Here is a 25,543-nt window from a genome sequence, read left to right on the forward strand (position 1 = left end):
AGCGGGACACATAACGGTGAAAATATGGGGAAGTTGATGCTGTGTATTCCCAGTGAGTGCGTCCGTGACAGGAAGAGGGAGAAGCCGCCGCGGAGCGTCTTTTCCCTTTCAGTCTACCCCGGGTAATTTACAGTAACTCCCGGGCGAGTTGCTGCCTCCTTTGGTCTTAACTCAAGGAATATGGCTGTGTTGAAGATACAAGACCAGGTAATGCTCACCTATGAATTCATTTAGCTGGGGTGTAGTCAGCTCGACACTTTTGAGTAAAACCGATTAACGCCAGTTTGCTCGAGTTTTTACAGTATGGAGATAAGGAGCGGCGTGTCACGTCGACTGCTCATTTTTCCTTTAACTTGTGTAACATAAAACTATTAGGTTTCTCAATAGTGACTTAAGCCTACCGTGCAAATGTTATTTTTTTTTAAATAAAAGTCTAAATGCTAGGCTAGTGTTGCATCATTCTTATCATTAAGTCAACTAACATGTTAGCTAACTAGCTGTAGCCGTAAACAGAAAAAAGAAAAAAAACAGCAAGAAGCATGCTAACGTGTGGCCATCTGTTGCCTTGCATTAACTTTGTTCAGTTAAAGTTGTTTCATGCCAAAGGCTGGGTGCTTTTGACTGTTTGTGTGTGTGTTGCTGGTGCTGGTGGTGATGGACCGATGAACACAGCTGGATAGCTACGAGGTTTTCTGGGTGGCTAGCTAACTCCTGCGCCTGTTAAATGTGAATAAGCAACCGCAATCCTTAACGCGTGGCACACCTTGCCAGGTTAATAACGTAAAAGTTAGCCGATATCGGATTGCACCTTACAAATTAAAAGACTGCAGATCGAATTTGTTGCCCAGTAGGTTTGTCAGCTGTCCGTCTCAGCCCCCGAGGGCAGCTTCGGGCAGTCACCTGTTGCTGGAGATAAGAAAGGCTGTCACACTGAAGTAGCAGCTGGTGCTGGCCCTCAAGTCTGCACAGCTGTGTTCACCGGTCAGACATTATCCTCAGGCTCAGATCAGCTGCTGGAAACGCTCCTGTCTTCAGGGTAGTGATAGCAAGTGGGCAGGTTCATCATTAGCCAAGGGTGGGATTAACGTTTTTACCACACACTATTTATTTATTTATATTCCACGTTTGGCCCACTGAGAAGCCAGTCACATTGACAGCAGTTTGTATGTTATATAACATTTGAAAGGAAAATAATGCAGTATTTGTACATTTGCTTGATAGCTAGATAGATGTAATAAATTAGGAAATCAAGTGTGTAAGCTCATATACATGTATGCATTTTACTTAACAGAAATAAAAATAGAATTATATATATATATATATATTTTTTTTTTTTAAAAAGGAAATGGTATTATGGACCAATCTATTTAAAAGACAGAATATTTTTTGGCATGGAATTTGTTAATTTGTCAACATACATGAAGAACAGGTTAACTGAGACTGGGAGTTTTACACCGTGAGTCAAAGTACTGTGATTCTGTTGTAGTGCTGGTGCTAAACTTCTTAAATAATACATTTTATAATAAAGATGATGAAACTCTGCATTAGGCTAAGATTAAGAATCTCTACCATCCTCTGTTATTAAAATGAATGCTGAAACTGATGAGAATGTTATATGCTTAACCAATAGTAAAAATGTAACAAGCAAACCTGCTTTGGAGACTAAAATTAATTAAAATAAATGAATACTAATGGAAAAAATAGCAAACTATGAGAATGTTCCAGCTCCAAAGCTGATACAGCTGTTATTATTTACCGCTCTTACCTAAAAATTCCTATATACAGTTAATTAATCTTGATATTTGTCTCTCACTTTTTACAGTTTTCAATTAAGAGAGGTTGTTGTGTGACTGTTAACTAATTTGAAATCCAAAGCTATGCTTTCAGCTTTGGATTATCGATTTAAATCTGTTATTTTTTTAATTTATGTTTTATACTCTTAATGACTTATCAGGGGTTCAGTATAGTGACACTGACTGCTTAGAAATTCAGTTATATATTGAGTCACAATTGGCTTAGATTGAAGCCCTGATGAGTTTGGTCAAGAAAAAGTGGGTCAGGTATTGTGGGGCTCAGTGTCCTGTCCCGGCCTGAACAGTCTTCCAGTCTTACATCAAGCATGCAACGAGCGGAAGAGTGTGTGTTGGTCAGATCTCCCTCTCTATTCTCTATTGTTCTCTGGTGCTGTTTGCTGACAAGTTGACAAAGGGACAAAAATAGTCACACTTAGAGGGCTCAGAGGGCCAAACTGGAGACGAGAATGTCATTTTTCTTGGCAACGGCATATGTTTGTCCTGCAGAGGGCGTCATGTTGCTTAGAAACCAGGATGTTTGATCCAGCTAAGAAGTGATTGAATCATTTCTCTTTAAAAAACAAACAAACAAACAAACAAAAAACTATCATTAGTATTTCAAATGTTTCTCCTTCTATGTGTTTACTGGCCTGGGACTTCTCAAAAGAACCGTCTGTACACAGCAGAATCGTCCCACACAATAACCGGTCGCCAGCTTCTGAGCATCATGCACCAAGTTGTTTGGACAAGTGCAGTGTGTGCAGAACTTATACAACTTAATTGCTTTAATTTTCAGTTTTATAGTCCTGGAGAATGTGTAGGCTATTCTAGGTTAATCTGGCTAAAAGTAGTGATTTATACAAGAAAAACCATTAGGAGTCACAGTTTGTCTTAGTTTATTTAGTCATAGTTGGTGTAAGTTTGATCAGAATTTTCAGATCTGCAAGTCAGCTGGGGTCCGCTTGAGGCCGCTTGTGTCTGAGTGACATCAACTACACGTGCGCCCAAGGAAGTGGAATTTAGGCATAGTTCATAGAATTATAACAGGAATAACTCCTCGTCTGTTGGGTCGCCAGCTGTCTGTGTCTGTGTCTGAGTATAATCAAAGCGTAAGCCGACCCAGTGGTTAACACTGACCGTTCTGTGTGGAATTTGTTTGTTCTCCAGTGTTTATCGGCGTTCCTGTTTCTCCCGCATTAACAATACATTAAAGATGATCTTGGCTCAAGGATAGATGGTGTTAAAATAAATCTGCAGAGTTCTTCTTACAGTTCAAATAAAGGATTTTAAAAGAAAAAGGTAGAGCTTTCACATCACATCAGATTTTCACTAAACAATTATCCAATTATCCATTTAAAACTAAATTAATCATAACAATATAATATAATAATCTGTAATCCGAACCGATCCCACTCCACGGTTCGGCACGCACGTGATCCGAAGATTCGAAAAAGAAGAAAAAAGTCTGTGTATGGTGCGCGTGGTCAGTCTGTCAAGCGATAGCTATGGTCAGCGCTAGCGCTCCAAGTGGAGGAGCAGAGGAGTTTGCGGTATTTAAGCAGCCCTTTGCTGCCCAATCTGACCGGGCTAAAGCTATTACAAAAGCTATTGGGGTGTTTAGCTGCAGACGGGAGGCCGTATTCCGTTGTGCAAAACAAGGGGTTTAAACTAGTCAACGCGTTAGTTGACGAATTGACGCCGTGCAGCCCCACGCACGGGGCGATCCGCGGTAACTAGTTAACGGAGATTTGCCGCGTTAATGCAGTTATGGCATTAACGTCTTTTGAACGAGATTTACGCTGACAGCACTAGTTTAAACTATGATGAACATGCTTGAGCCATTATATCACAGCGGAGTAATAGATAGAAAGCCCTGTACTGCCCTATATTGCATCTTAATTTGTTTTTATATAATTGTGTGCAATGAGTCTTGAGTTGAATGTTTTTTTTAATAGGCAAAAAATACTTAAATAAGTAAATGGCGATTTAAATTTTTGTCTTTTTTTTTTTTTTTTCTGCTGATCCGAAAATTGATCCGATCCGTGACGAAAAAAACGTGATCCGATACGAACCGTGAGACTTTTGGTCCGTTGCACCACTACCAGTTATGTCACATTACCAGAAAGTTAGTCATCATTATCAATAGCTTGAGACCAGTTCAATATCACAGTAATAATAATAATTTAAAAAAGTCTATCCTGCGTACTAGTTCAAAAGTTGTATTAAAACACTGACGTGATGGTGGCAGACCATTTATTTAAAATGTTTACATAATATTTTGTTGATGGGACACAGATTAAAGTGTTGAATGGATGCAGAGTAGGTGGCTAACAATACTACGAGGTATAAAGTTAGTTAGATTAACCTAGCTTAACCAATTTACAACATTAGCCGTTACAAACATTTCAGCCTATCATACAGATGATTTCATAACGCTAATTTCAGCTGTCTCGGGCAAAATGGTAACCTGTATTTTAGGATAGCAACGCACACTACTTTCATACATAATGAGTCAGGGGAGAGCTATCGCAGCAGCTGCACTATTCACCATCTTCCACTTGTAGTTTTTGATGCTCTGTTTGTAGTTTTTCTAGAGGTATAATAGCTCTAGATAGCTCTGGTGACATCCCTACACCACACACATCAAAACAGCAAAGTTATACTACAGATGATCTCATGATGATCTTTGAAACCTTTTAATATATCTCACGGTATCAGCTGATTTCAGCAGGTTTATTACTGCTGTCTATGCCAGCACACACACACACACACACACTCACGCACTGCCCTTTGTGTTTCTGGGATTACGTTACACACCGTGCATCCTATTGCTTGGTCAGAGTAGAGGTCAGTGCAGGCCTGCATACTTTCTCTTACACATGCACACTGTCACGTCAGGTCTCTCGTGAAGTAGCTGCAGTCACACTGGACTTTTGACACCACACAAGACCAGCATAACAAAATGTTTATTTATTTGTTAGATTGTTTTTCACATGGTGTTGATCATTCATTTTACTGTATGTGGAGTTTTCCAGTCTGTTCCATATCCATTGCTTTGGCTTTGCTTTTGAGTTTGGATGAATACAGACAGAAATACCCACTTCTGTTTGGCAGGTTACAACAAATTTGCTTTGTAAATATCTTCAGGCTGCTCTGCTTAGAGTTTCCCCAGTGCTAGCAAGTGGGATAGACAAAACACTGGTTGTTTACATGCTTTGGTTCCTGAAAATCATTCTTTGTTTGTGCTTTTGATGCAAATCTGTAATGGCAGAGTGATTACTGTAGGAAAAGAGAAATTGTATGTTGTGTTTTATATTAAGTTTCTGAATGCTAAAACCATTAGACTTAAAATTTAGGCCTGCACAAAGGCTCTTTCTAAATGAATCGCTCTCTCTCATTTGCCTTGCGCCGTCCCTCCCACTGAGTTAATAGGGATGTGTGGCTTGGCAAGATTGCTCTTTTTAGGATCTGTGTTGAATATGAAGGAGACACACACACACACACACACACACACACACACACACACACACACACACACACACACACACACACACACACAGTATTGCACGCACAGACTGGTCTTGTTAGCTACCCTCACATTCCCTGGCAAAGCCATTTGGTTCCAGTTTTATAATGAGGAGATGGGAACTTCTAAAGCTATGCCACCAGTACACCAAAGAGGACAAGGGCACACACACAGACTAAAACAACAACAATGTGGTATTCATTTTCTTTGTTTCTCCAGCATACAGAATGAAAGGGGACTTCTATTGTAGCACCAGCTTTATAAAATGCAGATAATTTACACCCCATTTAGCTAAAAAGAGCACCACATTTCAGTGTGTATGTGTTTTGTTGCTTTTAACGATCTATGTTGATTATAGCTTTTAAGATGCCTGAAGCATGCCCAGTTAACAAAATATGAACAACCTTTGACATTATTACTTTAATGTGCAATAACAGACAGGAGTTTTATTAGATCGGTACTTAATGATAAGACAAAGGTTAGATTGAGTTAGGTAGAGTTGTAAACAAGCAGGAATCTGGACTGAGCTCAAACGTCCAACAAACAGCATGGTTTCTGTTCCTTGAAAGGGAAGCTTTTACTTTAAAAGCATTATTAGACTTTTGTTTTTGTTCTTACAGTTAAAACAGTGGAAGTATTTGTCATACTCGTTAGCTGGACAGTAAGGATAAGCCCTGACCAGGAAGTGACCTGGTTACAGTGACGCATCAAAATAGCTGTCCTTTGTCCCAGCAAATCTTACTTCTCTCGTCACTCTTTTTATAACTTGATTCTCTTTTATCTGCTCTTCTATTTTTCACTGTCAACTTACACAGCTGTTCTGTAGTGCTCCAGGTACCTGCCTACAATCATCCCCTCCCATTCCCACCCCTTTTCTTTTTATTTCTCTCTGTCTCTCACCCCTTTTATCTCCTCTCCCCTCCCCCTCCTTTCCCTCTCCTATCCCTCTCTTCTTTTGAAAGAGCTGGCTTCAGCAGTCTGCCTGAAATGAGCGATGCATACCCACACATACATTAGGTGCCCCCTCCCACGTTTATGCTAATCTGTGTGTGCGCGCGCACGCGTGTGTGTTTGCATCAGTTGCGTATGTGCTCGTGGCTGCAGCACAGCACTGAGGATATGTAGCTTCCTGTGCGCAGCTCATTCTGCCGCATGCCTCTTACCGCCACCATTACGCAAAGGAATTCCCTGCCGTCTCCGCTACTGCTGCTCACAGAGTGTGAGTGTGGAGACGAGAGAGGAGGAGGAGGAGGATAAAGAGACATGCCGCAAAGCAACACTGACAGATAGAGGACAGAGCCGGATTTCAGAGTGGATTTTTTTTCTGTGAAGATGTGCAGCGCTTGTTTACGAGGAAAACACTATGCGTGCGGGATTTACTGCCGACCTTTGTGCCGCTGAATTGCGCACATATGTGAGAAGGAACACTCTGTATTCATGTGCGTGAGTGACAGAGCGTGTGTGTGTGAGTGAGTGAGTGAGTGATTGTGTGGCGTGTGAATGTTTGTTCCCGATGCGGTCTGAGCGGGCTAGCCGTGTGTGTATCGTGGTGCTGGAGGAGGTAGAGGAGGATGAGTCCTGCTCTTCATCCCCACCTCCACGGCCCAAATCATCCCCAGAACGCAGATCCCATCATCCCTCTCGAAAGGTAGCCGCTGAGGATGACAAGGTGAGGTTGGGACTGTTTGCTGAATCTCTAAATTGCTAGTTTTAACAAGGGAACCATCTACAGTTTTTTGTGTAAATGACAGCTTTAACTGGGATTTAAGGTAGACCACTGCACTTTGTAGTCCTGGTCTGATGTTTACACCTGTGCTGTTTCATGTGCCATTCTATAAAAATACAGTGCACTTTCAGCACATGGTATGTGCCACTAAATATAGCACTAGTATTGTCCTGCCACATGAGAACTGCTCTGGTTTGTATAGATTAAAAGCAAGCCCTGGTCTTTGTAGTCTCTGCTGTTGGATGTATAAAGGGCAAGCTTTCTGCTGGAACATGTTAATAAGTCTTTTCATCTTATGATAACTGCTCTTTGAAGCATGCACTGAAGAGGGGGAAGCCAAAGAAGATGTGCCGGCTGTGATGACAGGGTTTATGCATGGGGACCTCCTTCAATCACTTACATTAGCTTAGTGGTCATCATTGTAATAGGCAAGAGTTGGATGCCGGCATGCTAGACAGCCCTACTTATTTTTAGTTTGGAGGTAATGAGAGCAGGTTGGGGAAAACAGAAGAAGGCTGAAAGTGTTTGTTGTAGTGCTTATTAACACTAGATAGTACTAAGTATAGACTGAACAGCAGTGTTTGACCATGGCGAGCCACTCTAGCCAAAAAGATTTGTCAGTAAGAGACATGGAGCCTCTGTAGACATACTTGATAGGTTGCAAAAGAGCGAACGGCAGCATTTGAAGATTAGAGCCTCGCCAAAATCAGCATCATCATATTAGCGTTAGTCAGTGCACTTTCACTACTGTTGCAGCAAATGAAAAACACTTTTATTTATTTATAGGTTTTGAAAGAAGGAAGCTGCAATTAGAGAACAGTAGCATTAATTTAAGATTTCTACATTGCTCGAATCTTGGTAACAAAGATGAGGCTCACTAGGGCAGTCTTTAAGGACATTTATTATAATACCAAATGTCTGTTGTGCTGCATAAGTTTTCATTTTGCACATAAATTAGTTTGATTTTAAAATAAATGTTATTTTTTTTCTATCAAAGACACAAACAGTTAAATCTCAGAGATGACAAATTACCCATAATTATGAAGTCATCACTTCTGAAAGCTGAAAGCAGTGTTATAATGTGAGTTTGAAGTACTTTTAAAATAAAGGCTGATGTAAGGAAAAGGAGGATGCTGGGGTTTTTTTTTTTTTTGTTTTTTTTTTAAATCTTACTTTTATCATGACTTCAGGGCATCGCTGGCTACAAATCCTGCTCAGTATGCTGTCAACCTCATGGCAGCTGTTTACATTTTCAGATAAACCATGTGCCTGTCATTCATTCACAGTTTCCTTCTTGAGGAGGACCTTGTATAACTTGTTTAAATTTAGCAAATGTACTCAAAATTCTTCTTTATTCATAAACAGATTTTATTCGTTTTTATTTTATTCTATATTTACATTTTATTTACTTTCTGTTGCAGCACAACGTGGCAAGAATGCTCAGGATTAACCCTTCCCTTACAGAGTTGAACAGTTATGTGCCAAAACTGCTACTCATAAACAAATAGGTGATATACAGCCATATGTGACCTATGGCTCTGCCCCAGCCTGGGATTATACTCTGTGTGTGTGCAAGACATTTCCTTCTGAAACACTCATAACTCTCTCTGATAACACACTTGTCAGCATAGAAAATTACTACCTTTCCAATAGTGCTATACACTGGCATTTTCTCATCATTCTTTCTTTTTTTAAATCTCTATAGCCATCTCTGTTGAGAGCCATCTTCAATGTGGACCCAGATGAAGTTCGCGCCCTCATATTCAAGAAAGAGGATGTCAACATTCAGGTAAATCACACACTTTTGTTGCTTCTGGTTGTTTAGTTTTAGAATAATTTACACAAACACATTAGCATTGCCTTTCACCGCCACAGGGCACATAAACAACAGCGAGGGGAGCAGCAGGCAGCCGGCAGCCCACAGCTGATCTGGGTTTATCGATTGGCTGGCGGAGTGCTTTTTTGGCAGCTTTCTGTATTCTGCATCTTATGTAGCTGCCAGCCAGACAGGACATATGAACTGTTTGTAACACTCTAACCTTTCAGATGAGAAAGGACACGACCTTCACTGGCTCTCTCCTTTTCCCCCAGTTTCATTCAGTCTGTGTCCCAGTCTTCCTGAGCGTGTTTTCCCAGTGTGATTTCTGTGGGTCTATAATGGTGGGGTCATAACACCAGCTCTCCCTGGAGTCAGCTACACTAGCCCAGGCCTATTCCAGTCACATGAGATTTGTTTATAGCCCCACCTCACTGATTGGTCTCAGTTGTACTGAAAGGGCGAGATGTGTGTTGAAGTGATGAAGTGAAGTGAAGAATAAAAGTGAACCGATGATGGATATTTTTACTGAATGGCACTTCCTGTGGTCTGCAACACTGTAAGGTCTATTGATTCTGTTCTGGCATGCATGATGTCACAGCTCAGGATGTGTGTCTGTGTGACCTGAACGAGAAGTGAAACCTATGCTTTACTGATTGTTTTTGTTTCGTAACGTCCTCCCAGGACAACGAGAAGCGGACCCCGCTGCATGCTGCAGCTTACCTGGGAGACGCGGAGATCATTGAACTTCTCATCCTCTCAGGTAAACATTACATCCCAGCTCACCTGTTAAGCTAATCATTTGATTTAATTTCTACCTAATATTTATGGACCTCTAGTTATAACTGTACTCTTCCATCCACCCAAACATTATGTCTGTATCCCCATTATCTCTTCTGTATGTTTATATCCCTTGACTCAAACTGTAGTATTTTTTTAGGCACGAGTTTTAAAAGCTTTATTTACATCATGCTGATTGATCGGTAAGATAGTCAAAGCAATACTGAATAATTAGCTGTTCTCTCTTTATTAAAATGCGCAATTTGTGACCTATAAAATAACTTGTTTTTTCGGTCTAAGGAGCTTGGAAAGAAGAGCGTCTGGACTTCTTTAAGGTGCTTGAAGACGTTTCACCTCTCATCTGAGAAACTTCTTCAATTCTAGGGTCAAATGGTGGAGAGTCCCAGATTTAAGCCTTGTGGGAGTGTCCTCCCAAGAGGGACGCTTTTCTTTCCAAGCTCCTTAGACTATGATGACCTGGATGACTGAGAACCTTCACAGACAACTTTTGTTTTTGTATTTCATCAATGCCATGTTAGCCTTCCCTGTAGTTCCCTACTTCCATACAGCTCAGTGCATTTTAAACTGGGATAAAAGCCTGACTGTTTTTCATCTCTTTTATCATAACATGCAGTTTCTCAGTAATTTCCATGCCGTGCTCACTGCTCAGTTACCGTCTCATGGTGACTAGTGACCGCTCTTGTGATCTGTCAACCATCTGATACGAGTGTTTTTTTGGCTTCATTTTCTGTGAAGCAAGCTGAGCACATCAGTGGGAGGAGCTTACACTTAAACGCCTGAGTGTAAGCATACGTGTAACACGAGACAGTAGGGTGCTGTAGTGCGCGTATAAATGTGAGACTGTGTGTGCATTCAGTGTTTCTCAATGAAGAGCAAGTAACAGGTGCAGCTGCAGGGCTATTTTAACACACGGGTCGTGCCAAAAGGGGATCATGGGCGTTTTATATCCTCCAGCCACTGTTGGCTCATCCCCCTTCCCATAAAAGCCTTTTTTTCCCTTTTTTTTTATAACATAGTTTGCCTTTAAGATATTTAGTTCTTCCCCTCCTTTTTGCACATTCTGCAATTCTGCGTATGCCACTATGTGACTGCTCTGACATCTCTTTTTCTTACCCTGTCTCACTCTCTTCCTCTCACTCAAGGAGCCCGAGTTAATGCCAAAGATAACAAGTGGTTAACTCCTCTTCACAGAGCTGTGGCTTCTTGTAGTGAGGTAACACATTACACAAACACACATGCAAATGTGACCTCTGGGGAATCCGCTACAACTTTGACCGTGTCACAAGTAATGCTAAACAAATTCTTTTTTAAGGGAGATTTCGCAAACACTTTCTGCTTAGAATATCTTTTAGCTGCTTTACTGACAAGGTTTCGTGAAAGGTCTGTTGTGATAAAGTTGAGGGAATCTTTCCCAGAATCTGGCCTTAAAGGGGCAAATGGAAATAACCCCTGTGCTATGGCTTTGTGTTTGATAAACGTCAAAATGTCTGCCTATTCTTCTTAGTCCTGGGCGACATGCCCAAACTAACATAGTCCCTTGTGTAGTTTCTACTTTCCAGCATTTTGATTTCAGGATGAAAGCCCTCTATGAATAGAATATGAACTTTCTAAACACCCACACAGCCACCTGCAAACCATGGCGCTTACATTCTTAGAGCACTGAGACTGTTTTCCAGTAGACCTTATGTTTGCTCACTCTTTATTCAGGATGCTGTGGCAGTGTTACTAAAGCACAGTGCAGATGTGAATGCTCGCGACAAGAACTGGCAGACGCCACTCCATGTAGCAGCTAGCAATAAGGCGGTACGCTGTGCTGAGGCTTTGGTCCCGTTGCTAAGCAATGTCAACGTATCTGATCGGGCGGGACGCACTGCCCTGCACCACGCTGCCTTCAGTGGACATGTAGAGGTCAGTCTTTCTTCATTCCCACACACACAGATACAGAGGCGACTACACATCAGCTCCTTGTTAATCTGATTCTGTGTGTCAGATGGTGAAGTTGCTGCTGTCAAGAGGAGCCAACATTAATGCGTTTGATAAGAAGGACAGGAGAGCCATCCACTGGGCAGCCTACATGGGTAAGATTAGGGTTATAGTGTTGATGTGAATGGGAGATGCTGACATGTAGTACTTGACAGAAGTGAATTTGACTCATCTACTTCTCACCTCTCTTATCAGGTCACCTGGAGGTAGTGAAGTTATTGGTTGCCAGTGGAGCTGAGGTCGACTGCAAGGACAAGAAGGCTTATACCCCGCTGCATGCAGCTGCCTCCAGTGGCATGAGCAGCACAGTGCACTACCTGCTGAGCCTCGGGGTTAATGTCAGTACAGACATACTGACCGTGTCCTTAAAATACCGTCTGTGTCACCAAAATTTCTTACTGTAGTTAGTAATGGTTAAATTGAAAATGTTGTTCATCTGTGCATAGGTAAATGAGGCTAATGCCTATGGCAACACACCACTCCATTTGGCTTGTTACAATGGACAGGATGTGGTTGTTGGTGAGCTGATCAAGGCAGGAGCCAGCGTTAACCAGGTGTGTGCGCATCACTCTCTGCCACATTGCATGTGCATAGTAATTGTGTGTTTAATCCTGTTACTTGGTCCCTTGGCTTCAGGTGAACGAGAGGGGTTTCTCTGCCCTCCACTTTGCTTCTTCCTCGCGCCAGGGGGCGCTGTGCCAGGAGCTGCTGTTGGCCCACGGGGCTCACATCAACTTGCAGGTAATGTTAACACGCAGTTAAAAAAGCTGAAACTAGAAATTCATCCAAGGGAGAGTATTTGCTTTCCAAAGAAGGAAGTATGTGCATAATGCTCCTGTGTATATGTATTAAAAAAAGGATTAATTTTATCTTGTATGTCCTCAGTGTTTACTAGTATGCATCCTGCTCAGAATTTAGTTGAAAGCTAGAGGGACTGTGTTGTTAACACTTTGGTAGCAGTGATGGAAACTGATATTGGGTCCCTACAGCAACAAGATGCAAGGCCATATGGATGATGGAGGGGGAGGGAGACTCCCTAAGGCAGCAAGCTGCTCAAGCATTTTGTGTGTGTGTGTGTGGGTGGTCCACAGTGGCGTCTGTGATAGCTTCTGTTCATTTTATCTTTCTAACACTTCTGAGTTAGATTCATAGTCGAATACCTGATGTTTTAATGATTTCATATTTGTAATATGAACATTTTGCAATAATAAATGTCTCTTTCTCTGTCTTCTCTCTCTTCAGAGTAAAGATGGGAAGACTCCCCTGCACATGGCAGCTACACATGGAAGGTTCTCCTGCTCTCAGGCTCTCATTCAAAATGGTGAGAGCCCTCGCCGAGTGCTGTCTGTTTCATGCATGGATTCAAATTAGTTTGGATCTCAGAGTGTGATGCATGCCGCATATGTTGCACAATATGCTCTTTTTTTCTTGAGATTGCTCCTGCTTTTTTAATGGAAAATATAATTCTGTTTTATGTGTGTGTAGGAGCTGAAATTGATTGTGAGGACAAGAGCAGAAACACTGCCCTTCACATTGCTGCCCGCTATGGCCATGAGCTAATCATTACAGCACTCATCAAACATGGAGCCAACACAGCCAAGTTAGTAACAACTGACATTCACCATCTGTCTGTCTTCTTGCTTCATGTTATCTGTGCAGTAGTCTTAAAGGATCAAACGCAAGTGAGCAGCTCTAAGCCTGGAAATGGTTAAAGTCAGGATAAATAAAATCTCTTTCTTTTTTTCTGTCATAAAAATGCTTGCATGCAATGGCTTGTCTTTTAAGGAGAGGCATTCACGGGATGTTCCCCCTACACCTGGCAGCTCTCAGCGGCTTCTCAGATTGCTGCAGGAAGCTGCTGTCCTCAGGTACATTAATGCTGACAACATTCAGGCCTGTGGAATCACCCAGTTGACATCCAAATTAATGCAGCTTGCATATTTGCGCAGGGTTTGTCATAGACACTCCCGACGACTTTGGAAGGACCTGTCTACATGCTGCTGCCGCTGGAGGGTGATTGTTTTTGCTTACTGCTTCAATATTATTAGTTATTTTCTTTCTTTCTCTTTTCAAACAATCTGATACATGTTTTGGTTGAACTGAAAGCTTGTGAATGTACTTTGTAAATGTGATGCGGTTAACTGTCGTACCAGTGAGTGGTACATCCAGACAGCTGCCCCCCTTAAAGCTGCCTCTCCACACAGGAACCTGGAGTGTCTGAACCTGCTGTTAAACATCGGAGCAGACTTTAACAGGAAAGACAACTTCGGCAGGTAAGCTAAATTGTGAAAATCGGACTAATAGTACAGTGCTGGTGTCACAAAGGTGTATGGTAGAAATGGAGTAAAATAAGAGATTGAGGGAATGGTAAAGTTTTGACCACATTAAATCTGCGAATAGTGGCTAACTTCATTTACTGACCCTCACAGAGCTCCGCTACACTATGCATCAGCCAACTGTAACTACCAGTGTGTGTTTGCCTTGGTGGGCTCCGGGGCAAGCATCAATGAGCTGGACAAGAGAGGCTGTAGCCCCTTGCACTATGCTGCTGCTGCTGACACTGATGGGAAGTAAGTTCTCCTCCGTGTTCAATCTGTAAATATTATAATTCAGAGAATCCCTAATGCCAAGTTTAAAGTGTTTATTTAAAAGAGATAAAAGAAATACCCTGTCTTTGGTCTTTCCCAGATGTGTGGAGTACCTTCTGAGGAATGACGCAGATCCAGGTGTGAGAGACAAACAGGGTTATAGTGCAGTGCACTATGCCTCAGCCTACGGACGTACACTCTGCCTGGAGCTGGTGTGTACAGCTGCTGCACTGAATGTGGAAAAATTGGCCATAAAGGCTGAAAAATCTGTTTTCTGACACTATATCAAAAAGTCTCTTTGTTTCTTTTAGATGGCAACTGAGACGCCCCTTGATGTGGTAAGAGGAATTTTAAATGGTAAATGGCCTGTATTTATATAGCGCTTTCTAGTCCCTAAGGACCCCAAAGCGCTTTACATATCCAGTCATTCACCCATTCACACACACATTCACACACTGGCGATGGCAAGCTACGTTGTAGCCACAGCCACCCTGGGGCGCACTGACAGAGGCGAGGCTGCGGACACTGGCGCCACCGGACCCTCTGACCACCACCAGGTAGGCAACGGGTGAAGTGTCTTGCCCAAGGACACAACAACCGAGACTGTCCGAGCCGGGGCTCGAGCCGGCAACCTTCCGATTACAAGGCGAACTCCCAACTCTTGAGCCACGATCGCCCCAGTCTCTCACTGTAGCACCATTGAGCTTTGCAAGGAGCTCCCTCTGTTGTAGTGTAGTGGCTACGACACTTGCTGAACAGATAAAGCTGTGAACCCTCCTCTGGCTTATTATGGCATCAAATTAAAAAGGCTGATTTTATCTGTATTTTGTACAAAACTAAAATCTGTTTATATATAGATTGATGTACTTTTTGAAATCATGGCACATGTCTATGCCCTTTTTGTCCCATGTTACGTTGTTTTACCTGTTACCTTACCTAATCTTATGACTTCCAACCTTTTATAGTCTTTCAGTTTTCAACCAATTTTCACCCATCAGTATATGTAGAGCACATACAGCAGCTGGCATTTGTGCAAACCTGAATCTGAAATGAGTAATATTGCTGTTTCAGCTAATGGAGACATCAGGAACAGACATGCTGAGTGATTCAGAGAGCCACGCTCCCATTAGTCCACTCCATCTGGCAGTGAGTTTTAAGATTTATTCTATAAAGCATGTTTTCTTTTCTATCCATCTTCGACTCTGCATTCATTAAATAAGGATTAGTACTTATTTAGGGCTTTTCTATTCTATCTGAGCACTCACACACTCATACAAGCACTTTCTCCTATGCTCAAGCAATTTTAATGTCACACTCTCATCCTTTGAGCGTTAGATAGAGGAGCTGGGTATTGAACCACCAACCTTCAGTTTAGTAAGCCACTTTCACCCCATTTAACATAGTGTGTGTGTGCTTTTTCCCTTCGTCCAGGCTTATCATGGACACTGTGGAGCCTTAGAGGTGCTCTTGTCATCCCTGCTTGATGTGGACGTTCGTAGCCCAGAGGGATGCACCCCCCTCATTCTGGCCTGCTCAAGAGGTCATCAGGAGTGTGTGTCTCTGCTGCTGCACCACGGCGCCTCACCCATGACTTGGGATTACATTCACAAACAGACAGCCATACATACCGCAGGTATATAAGCAGGCAGTCGCCTTCCCATCGCGTGAAAAGGTGAATTTTCTGGTTTTTAAAATCAAAATTTCATTTTGCTGTAGCTATGAATGGCCACCCAGAGTGCCTGCGCCTGCTGTTGAACAACAATGACCAACACGTTGATGTGGATGCACAAGACAGCAACGGACAGTGAGTGTGTGCATGTGTGTTTAAAAAAATAAATAAATAAAAATTTAAATCGTAGGCTACTGTTTTTGGCGATTCAACTGATCACTTAAATATTCTTACTGAGTTGTGCCTGATCTCCACACTGTGTTCAGGACTCCTCTGATGTTGGCAGTGTTGAGCGGACATACAGACTGTGTGTACTCTCTGCTCAGTCAAGGAGCCAGTGTGGAGAACCAGGACCGCTGGGGCAGGACAGCACTACACCGAGGGGTGAGATAGGCACACGTGCCTACCGAGATCACATATTCAATTTTAATATATGCTTTTTAAAAATTTCTTTTGGTATTTATACTCTCTAGCGTTTTCTGTATGTTTCACATAGGCTGTGACAGGCCAGGAGGAATGTGTAGAGGCCCTTCTCCAGCGGGGAGCCAGCGTGAGTGTAAAGGACATCCGGGGCCGCTCCCCCCTGCACCTGGCATCTGCCTCTGGCCGTGTGGGTGCCCTGGGTGCCCTGCTGCAGGCCACCAGCACTTCACACAGTCACACACACCTCACTGACAGCAAGGGCTACACACCACTGCACTGGGCCTGCTATAACGGTATTGGGACACAACATGAAATGTTCGAGAACCATGTCAACCTGGGTTTTTTTTTTTTTTTTTTTTTTAAGACACAGCACTGTACTTTCTTCTGTTTTTACATCTGTCTTTCTCTGTTTTCCAGGGTATGACGCATGTGTGGAGGTGTTGTTAGATCAGGAGGTGTTCAGGAAAATTACAGGGAACTCATTTAGCCCACTGCACTGTGCTGTGTAAGGCTCTGTCTGTTTGTATCCACGAATGCTTATGAGGATCGATTTGCTCTGAGGGTGTGTGACAGGCTGCGTTGTGTGTTTTAGGATAAACGATAACGAGGGAGTGGCAGAGATGTTAATTGACTCCCTGGGTGCAAATATTGTGAATGCAACGGACTCCAAGGGCAGGTAAGAGATGCAGACAGACTTAACATCTTGTGTGGAGGGATTTTTTTTTAATTTTTTTTTTTCTATTTGTTCTTAGTGAGCGGGAACGTATTTACAATAACTATGTTGATGTTGATGCAGGACTCCTCTTCATGCTGCAGCTTTTTCTGACCATGTGGAGTGCGTTTCCCTTCTTCTGAGCCATGGAGCTCAGGCAAATGTTGTTGACACCCACATGCACAGAACACCACTGATGATGGCAGCTCTAAATGGACAGACCAATGCTGTAGGTCAGTACACTAACTGATACTGGGATAAACTTGTGGAAATAATGGTCCCTGAATTCTTAACCTTTCACTTGTATTTATCTCCACTGTTGTGTTGTGTTACAGAGGTGATGGTGAGCGGTGCTAAGGCAGACTTGGCACTGCAAGATGCAGACAGGAACACAGCATTGCATTTGGCTTGCAGCAAGGTAAGGGCTATTCAGAGACAGGAAATGTTCTTTAGTCATTCAGTATTAAAAATGTTGCGATTTTCTTGTGGTCTCAGTGTCTCAGGTTTAAAGTTGAAAGTAGTTACAATTCAGATTTGATATTTTTGCAGTGTGTGGGACGTGTATGTTTTGGTCCTGGCCCTTGGAACATTTATGTATCACTTTGGACACATCTGGCAGACACATTTAACCACATCATCACATGTTTCACTTGCATCACTAAAGGCACAATTTGGAGAATGTCATATTATTGTGAACAATAATATTTGCCACACACACACACGCACTGGTCCGTAACTGTCACACAAAGAGCTTTTAAAGCTTTGCGCGAGATTAACGTTTATGTGAAGCTCAGAACGTCATCTCTTTAACATACTGACAAAGGCAGGATTGTTGCACATCTCATGTGGTCACTGCAGATGACTTTGGTACTCTCTGTTCTTCTCAGGGTCACGAGACAAGTGCCTTGTTGATTCTGGAGAAAATCAGCGACAGGAATCTCATTAACTGCACCAACGCTGCTCTGCAGACGTATGTAGAACCTGAAGGTTGCACCTACTGTAAACAGCAGGATAACCTGCAAAACCCACTGTGAACTTACTGTAACACTCTTCTACCTGCAGGCCCTTGCATGTAGCAGCCAGGAAGGGATTGACAGTGGTGGTCCAGGAGCTGCTGGTGAAAGGAGCCAGTGTGTTAGCTGTGGATGAGAATGGTCAGCTTTCATCTCACTGTACTCTCACATACTCTTCAGGTGTAATTCTAATGTGTACTATGAACCCTTTTCCTCCTTTTATTCCCAGGTTATACTCCAGCTTTGGCTTGTGCTCCCAATCGGGATGTAGCTGACTGCTTGGCCCTCATCCTCAACTCAATGATGCCCACCTCACCCATGGTCACCATAGCAGCTTTGCCCACTCTCTCGCTTACTCAAACAGTCATCAACCACCACCCGATCTCAAACCACATTTCCAAAGGTGTGGCCTTTGATACTCCAGCCCCACTGAGGCCTGACCACGCCTCCTACTGCAGGCCAGAACGCCTGCTGTCCTCTGTCTCCGGAGATGATGAAATGAATGACTCAGATTCAGAAACGTACTGAGGACTAGTGGAACCTCAATACTGGCAGGTTAGCCAGCCACTCAGGAGCCTTAATAGATCACTGACAAAAGCTTGACAGGGCAGTAAATACAAGCAGAGTATTCTTAGGTAAGTCTCTTCAAATCTAAAAATAATCCTCGTCTGAACCACATGCTTGCTTCCTTCAGGTGCATACACAGTGGAAAAGATGCACTAATGTAATAATTTGGTAAAATAAAGAATAAGTTGCCAACACTTTTTTTTCCACGGCATTACTGTACGATCAGTAACATGGCCAGCGTCCTTTTCAATGTAAAGCAGTGTTTTTATTTTTACGTTGAACTCTTTCTGTTTGGGGATACTTTCTGGAGTGGTTTTAAATCTTTTCAAAGATTTTTCATTCACATTTACTAATGGAGCATCTGGTGAAGAAAAGCTCAGAGGACTGCTTTTTTTTTCTTTGTTAAGATACAGAAACTGAGGGACAATCTTATGGGACCAGCTGAAGAAGCGTTTTCCCTACTGTACTTGAGATTTTATTCAGATTTCTTTCACAGCAGCCACTGACTGTCACTCTGGGACACTTATAATGCTGCATTCATGATTAGGATCGACTTCTTGATTCCTAGGAGAGAAAGTCAATATTGAAACCTACGTATTTATTCCAGGTGGAGATTGAATCGTTGAGAGCAGATCGTGACAGCAGGTGGATGTAAGACCAATGTACTGTACAACTGATGAACTGAATGAGCAGCCCAAGGAATGGATAACTTGCAATGCTGTAACTTCTTAATGTTTGTGTTGTGTACAGGAGACAAGAGAAGGTGGCTGTCACTGTGTGGATTTGTTTGTGTGTGTGAGTGTGTGTGAGAGAGAAACTATTAAATATTGCCTTTTGAGGAATATGCAACATTCAAAGAGAGGATGAATGCTACTTGATGCAATGTTTGTACTGTAAAGATTAAGTAACAGATGAATAAAGACATTTGTTTTGGTTTATTTTATAAGAGATAAAACAAATGTGTAACAGCTGAAGGTTGGAGCAGCTCTTAACCATAACACTGAACTTTATTTTCCTGATCCCTCCAAACTTTATTCATTGTCCAGGTGGTACATTCGTCCATACAGGCAGGCAGTGACCAGGCCACCCTTCGTGTTTGAATGTTTCATGGTCACTCTCATGTCTGCAGCTTTCTCCAGACTCTCTGGCTGCTCCAGGAACATTCGGCTTGTCAGAATGGATGGGTACACGTATTTGGTGTCAAAGTTCCCCTCCAACAGGAAGTCCATTTTAGACTCTGCTTCTTCCACTTCCTGTCCACAAGAGCTCCGATCCAACCCTGCACAACGGACTACGGCACAAACCTGTAGATATTTAACATGTGGCAAATAAAAGTAGTGAGTTGTCAGTTTTAACCTTTTTAGAAATATTCATATTCATGTGATTCTTGCCTGCAGTGCGTAACGTCCGTTGACGGTGTGCGTTCCTGCAAATGCGCTGAAAGCATAGAGCTCTTTATGGTCTTGCAGTAACCACCTGTACTGCAGGCGGCAGCAGAAAGTGCCGTTGCACACTTTAATGTCGCCTTGTGTCTCATTTAAGAGGACAAATGTAAATGTGTCATACATCATAGAGGAGATGAAGGTGGGGTAGGAGGGAGGAGGAGGGTCATCACAGCTATCTTGGTAGCAGTATCCAGAGTCTGTAGCCACTGATATTGTTGACTCCCCACCACCAGCCTCCACCTCTTTGGCTGCACTTTGTTTTACCTCAAGTGGCTCCAAAACTGGCACTCTGGCCACCAGCAGCCTGCCCTCCTCTGGGTCTCCTTTCCTGGCGTGGTGGTAGGTGGCAGAAAAAGGGGTGTAGATGCCACTTCCTGTCATGATGAGCCTGTCATTACGAATGTTGACAGCTAGTAGGGTGACGTTGGCACCCAGACTGAATGCCTGCTGAAACTGGATTGAATCCAGCAGGGGGAGCTGGTTCATCCAGGCTGTTGGAAAGATCAACTGACGCACACCCTAAAAAAGGCATAAAGAAGAAATGTTGAATTTCAGAGAAGATTTTCAAATGTTAGGTATATACTCTGAGTGCGTATGTGATTATATTTTATACCCTCTGCACTAGGAGCACTGTAGGATCATGAAACAGGATGTCGAAGCAGATGAAGAGGCCAAACTTCCCAGCAAAAGGAGTGTCAAATGTTATGATTTCAGGTTCTGGAGGTGTGTCACAGGAGGCCTCAAAGTATAGGTTGTGTTTGTGGTAGCGTGCCACCAGAAGGCCATCTGACCTGTATGAAAGAAGACACTTTAAACAAATGACAGTGCAAATTGTATTCAGTAGTAATTCAGCAGGATGATTCTGTTAGTTTAAATGAATCAACACCCCCGAGTCATACTTACAATCCGAATCCTCAAAGCGCAGGCTGATGGGGCAGTGTGGCAGCATTTTTCCACACCAGTCTATTAATTAACCAAAGACAAAGACAGGCTTTTAATTCATTTGAAGTCAAAAGCACATGCATCACATAACTACATAACAATAAAAAAACGACACAATATTCCGTACAAATAGGTGAAAAATATACAATAACAGATGACTAAAAGAGTTATTCTCTTGTTCCTTAAAGATGGACTTAAAGTCTCCCAAGGTAACCATTTCCGACAGCTTCAGTTCCTTCTGCAGATTATTCTAGGAAACGGGGGCAGCGTATTTAAAAGCCTTTTTTGGTAATTCTGTTCTGATTTTTGGGATAATCAATTGTATGATATTGTGAGAACGAAGGCTGCATTGGTTTTGGTTTTTACACATGATTTCTAAAAAGGTAACTTAGTTTTAGTTTCAACTCAGACACAAGCCTTTGAATGTGGGGTTTAAATGACAAATGCTGATCTATAATGATACCTAGATACTTGTAAGATGTGACCATTTCAATTTCAGTTCCTTGAATGGTTTTAATGTCAGGAAATGTAGCTAATAACTCTAAAATACAACTCTATAATACAATAATATATAGTACAATAATACAAGTCTACAGTAGTTGAAAATTACCTTCTATTTAGACTTCAAAGATTTCAACCATAGGCAAACGCCTATGGTTGAAATCAAATGTTCAGTGTTTGCCTCTTGTGCTTTCTTATCAGCAGTGAACTAAATGAATAGTTGTATACAGAACTACAATAAGATGAAGCGTTACATTGCCTGTAACTGTTTATTTAATGTCCTTTGCTTCTGGGCTTATCTGTTGCAGATGACAACTTACAGCAACTGGATTAACAAATCTGACAGGTACCTGCATCAGACAAGTCTACTTACAGCCCTCGGTGCAACTGAAAAGGTAAAGACAATCTATTTGGTTATGCAGCGAGTAAGAAATGTCTGCGGCTAGATTTCTAAAGGGAGGGGGAGTTACAGTGAAACTACAATCAAAAGAAAATCTTGATAGGAATGAAAAGTTCGGTGGATAATTTTCATTGTTAATTTAAAAAATAAAAAAACTTCTCCTCTTGCCCCTGGGTGGGGTGGTGTTTTTATTTATTTATTTATTTTTAATTCTTCAAGCTCGGGTCCTCTACCAGAGGCCTGGGAGCTTGAGTGTCCTGCACAGTATCTTTGCTCTTCCTAGGACTTTCAGGAAATATACTCTAACATCAATCTTTGACTAGCATCAGGCAAGAAAAACAAGGTTTAAAATGAATTGTTATATCTTTACACCAAATGAGCAATGAACAGAATAAATTATGTAACAGTTTCAGAATTTTCATCATAGAATTACGTTAAAGGAAAAAACAATTACTTGAATGAAGTTTTCAACCAGCTGTTAGGGTTAGCTAACCATAGCCGCCACTGCCAGTACTGATGATCAGAGCGCACAAATGCAACACTTTTTTTCATACTTGACAACACAATAAAACACAAGAAAATCAGAATGTATTTGTGATTTGGATTTTTATTTGATGCTGAATAATATTTTCTTCATGTCAGGTTTTGATTCATTTGAATGAAGTATACTTTAGTCGTTTAGTTTTACTTTGATGCTATAATAGATGTTTTTAAAATTCAGTTAAATTCAAGATTATATAGCATCACGGCAAAACAACAGTCTCCTCATGGTGCTTTATACTGTAGGGTGAAAACCACTCCAGGCCTCGAGAGCTGATGTCCTGCAGGTTTTAGATAACACCCTCGGTCAACACACCTGAATCAAATGATCACTTCATTACCAGGCCTCTGAAGAACTTCAAGAAATGTTGAGGAGGTAATGTAGCCATTTACATCAGCTGTGATGGATCAAGGACACATCTAAAACCTGCAGGACACCGGCTCTTGAGGCCTGGAGTTGGCCACCCCTGTCCTACCAAGAAAAAACCCAACAATCAAAAGATCCCCTTTGAGCAAGCACTTGGCGACAGTGGGGAGGAAAAACTCCCTTTAATAGGAAGAAACCTCCAGCAGAACCCGGCTCAAGAAGGGGCGGCCATCTGCTGTGGCCGGTTGGGGGGGTGAAAAGAAAATATAGGGAGACAAGATGAAGTATACTTCTGATGGCCAAATGCTTCAAGATCTTTAAAGAAGCATGCTAGTGGGGAAAAAAGTCAAGATGGTCATTTAGTCATCACTGCTGCCCTTAAAGCAGCAGCTGAACGGCTTCATTAAAGCTTTTCCCACTGCTCGAAAGAACCTAGCAATTTTAGACTTCATTGGGGGATTGAGTACAACCTCAATAATGATTTCCAGATGAGCCAGAAAAAGCTGAGCAAATGTTGAATCATCTGGTGTAAGAGCAGAATGTACGAACTGATCTAAAGAGCCAAGCTCCTTTCTAAGGGCTTTAGTCATTTTCTTTACAATCTGAAGTTTGTTATTTTCAAGAGCACTCAGATATTCTGAGCTTCTGACGTTATCTAAAACCAGATGTGTAAGACGCCTGGTGATGGCCTTTCTTTTTTCTGTATTCACTGTCTTTCTTGTGTCAAAACTGCATTTCTCGAGGAGACTCGGTAACAGAACGGCGCTGAAGTCTTTGGCAATTTTCTCAGCAGCAAAAGGTGATATAAAAAATTCTGAAGGTTCCTCCTGTAAGTTTTTAGAGATTGATGGCTGACTTTGACCTTCTGTAGGCCCAGTGTCAGCGACTGGCTCAGGCTCAGGGCTTTTTTCTGGAGGTAGGTCCTGCTCTATTACACTCACACAGGAGATGGGTTGATTTTTGTGAGGAGAAACTGGACTTGACTCTGGTTCAGACAGTCTGTCGCGTTCTCTTTGCTCTGTTGGGGTTAGTGCTCGTAAAATCACATCCTGGATGTCTTCCACGGCACCAGAAACTTTGTCACTTTGGACAGTTTCATCCAAAGCATCATTCTCTAACCACAGAAGAATGTTTTGCAAAAACTTTTGCACTGAGTCTTCTACAATTACATAGAGGACTTCGGGCGAAAAGGGTAACTCACCTGTTGGCTCTGGAGACCTAGAAATCACAGAGTCTGAAAGACTTCTTCCCAGTAGCATCACAGGGAGTGAATATCTTTGAGTTGACTGGAGATGGTCATAAATTTTATCTGTCAACTCCCTGCAAAACGTCTCAACTTCAACAAATGCATTTACGTTTTCCATGGGTTTCTGGATAAGGTTAACGTGTTTTGTCCGTTTTAATTTATTAAACAGTTGATCAAGATAAGGGTTGAAAGTGGTAAAATCAACTGAGGAAGAACTTTTAAACCTGGTATGCATAGTTGGTGTGTTTACATAGCTACAGAAAGAACTGTAGCTGTCCATAGAATCTGTTCTCTGATTATCAGGTGACTTGACCGGATCTTGGAGACAGATGAAGAACCTTTTGTTTTTCTTCACCAGGTGTTTTATCTCTCTTATCATTTTATAAAACTGCTTTTTGGCAAAGCTGCAGAAGTGGTCTTTGTGCAGCTTTTGTTCATTGGTTTTTAGGGGTGGGATGCATGAGGCAAAAAAGTTTTTCACCTTCTGGATAATTATCTGCACATTAAAAGGTTTGCATGAGCCACATTTGTTACTAGATGTGACATCTTCACCATCAGAAGACTGCAGATTATCAATTACTGTGTTTACAATATCAGCTGCAGCTATTTCTGCTGGCGTGCTGGGAGGCTGCAGACTTTCAGCAGCCACAGCATCTGTGCACTTCAGATTGTCAAGTATTTTATTGACAGCATCGGCTGCGATCACTTTGGTTAGACTTTCCATTTTGTCCTCAGTGATTGCTGCATCTGTGCTCCATTTGGTGAGAGCAATGCTGACCTCATCAAGTGTCACCCTCTCACGGATCTTTGATTTAGTACTCTCTGCACTTGAATCAGAGGGACTAGGGACCTTTCGCATGCACAGGCAGCTTAGCTTACCTGCACATCTCTTCAGATACGAGGCTGCATGAGAGACCATGCGTCGAAGGTTTTTTATGCATGTAATTTTTCCGCTGACATAAACAGCGGGATCTGACCGTAAATCCGGGTTGTTTAAAAGTAGAGTCACAGCCGAGTTGACCTTTTCTGAAATCTCCATTTCAATCAGTTTTGTCAGCGTCTTAATGGACTCATACTTGTCATGGGGGATGTTAAGAGAGATGGCAATGCTCATTGAGAGAGAGTGTCCCAGCGACGGAGCTATTTTTACCACAGGTAGGTTAATATCTGTTTGGGACCCATGTGTCATAAACTTCTGAAATACGGGAAGTGCCGAGTTCAGGATGCCAGTAGAAACTGTCTGAATTATTTCAGTTATCATGTCAGCCAGTGCTGCTTGGAGATCAGGGTCCCAGACTCCATGTTCAATCATCCCCCATTGTACTCGGGAGAACCGATTGAAACACTCGCTGACAGCAGGTAAGATATTCTCTGGAGTAATGAGGACAGAGACTACAGTCTGAAATTCAGCCATTGTGGACTCTCTGGATTTTTCCTCATTGTCTTTGAGTTTGCACTGCATGTCTCTTTGCTTTATGTCTTGTT

At 42.2% G+C, this 25,543-nt stretch overlaps 2 protein-coding genes across 3 annotated transcripts in view; one reads left to right on the forward strand and one right to left on the reverse strand.

Moving 5' to 3' along the window:
* LOC116333668 (serine/threonine-protein phosphatase 6 regulatory ankyrin repeat subunit A) lies at positions 1-19,555 on the forward strand. 2 transcript variants are annotated; one of them, XM_031756906.2, is made up of 29 exons: positions 1-207; positions 8,751-8,834; positions 9,546-9,624; positions 10,805-10,875; positions 11,370-11,570; positions 11,653-11,740; positions 11,841-11,983; positions 12,092-12,199; positions 12,282-12,386; positions 12,888-12,966; positions 13,131-13,245; positions 13,431-13,513; positions 13,595-13,658; positions 13,850-13,918; positions 14,075-14,215; positions 14,334-14,445; positions 14,545-14,571; positions 15,305-15,379; positions 15,665-15,866; positions 15,950-16,037; positions 16,169-16,286; positions 16,399-16,618; positions 16,743-16,830; positions 16,918-17,001; positions 17,122-17,270; positions 17,373-17,455; positions 17,925-18,007; positions 18,100-18,191; positions 18,280-19,555. In XM_031756906.2, the coding sequence occupies exons 1-29, from the start codon at positions 181-183 to the stop codon at positions 18,576-18,578; spliced, it is 3,177 nt and encodes a 1,058-aa protein (XP_031612766.2). In that variant the 5' UTR covers positions 1-180; the 3' UTR covers positions 18,579-19,555. The 2 variants fall into 2 exon arrangements, with proteins under 2 accessions (XP_031612766.2, XP_031612765.2); XM_031756905.2 differs by lacking the exon at positions 1-207 and adding an exon at positions 6,401-6,988.
* LOC116333647 (biotinidase-like) overlaps positions 19,534-25,543 on the reverse strand; it is a 17,860-nt gene continuing 11,850 nt past the window's right edge. The window contains 3 exon segments of the mRNA XM_039605300.1: positions 19,534-19,921; positions 20,009-20,581; positions 20,676-20,924. Of these exon segments, the coding sequence (XP_039461234.1) occupies positions 19,649-19,921; positions 20,009-20,581; positions 20,676-20,924 (1,095 nt within the window). The 3' untranslated portion in view covers positions 19,534-19,648.

The sequence above is a fragment of the Oreochromis aureus genome, linkage group 22, assembly GCF_013358895.1.
Source record: "Oreochromis aureus strain Israel breed Guangdong linkage group 22, ZZ_aureus, whole genome shotgun sequence".
NCBI classification, from domain to species: Eukaryota; Metazoa; Chordata; class Actinopteri; order Cichliformes; family Cichlidae; genus Oreochromis; species Oreochromis aureus.

Coding starts and splice junctions, on each gene's coding strand:
- LOC116333668 (XM_031756905.2), top strand. CDS start 6,833: ATGCGGTCTGAGCGGGCTAGCCGTGTGTGTATCGTGGTGCTGGAGGAG. Junction 13,246..13,430: donor CATGGAGCCAACACAGCCAA/GTTAGTAACAAC, acceptor TTGTCTTTTAAG/GAGAGGCATTCACGGGATGT. Junction 13,514..13,594: donor CAGGAAGCTGCTGTCCTCAG/GTACATTAATGC, acceptor ATATTTGCGCAG/GGTTTGTCATAGACACTCCC.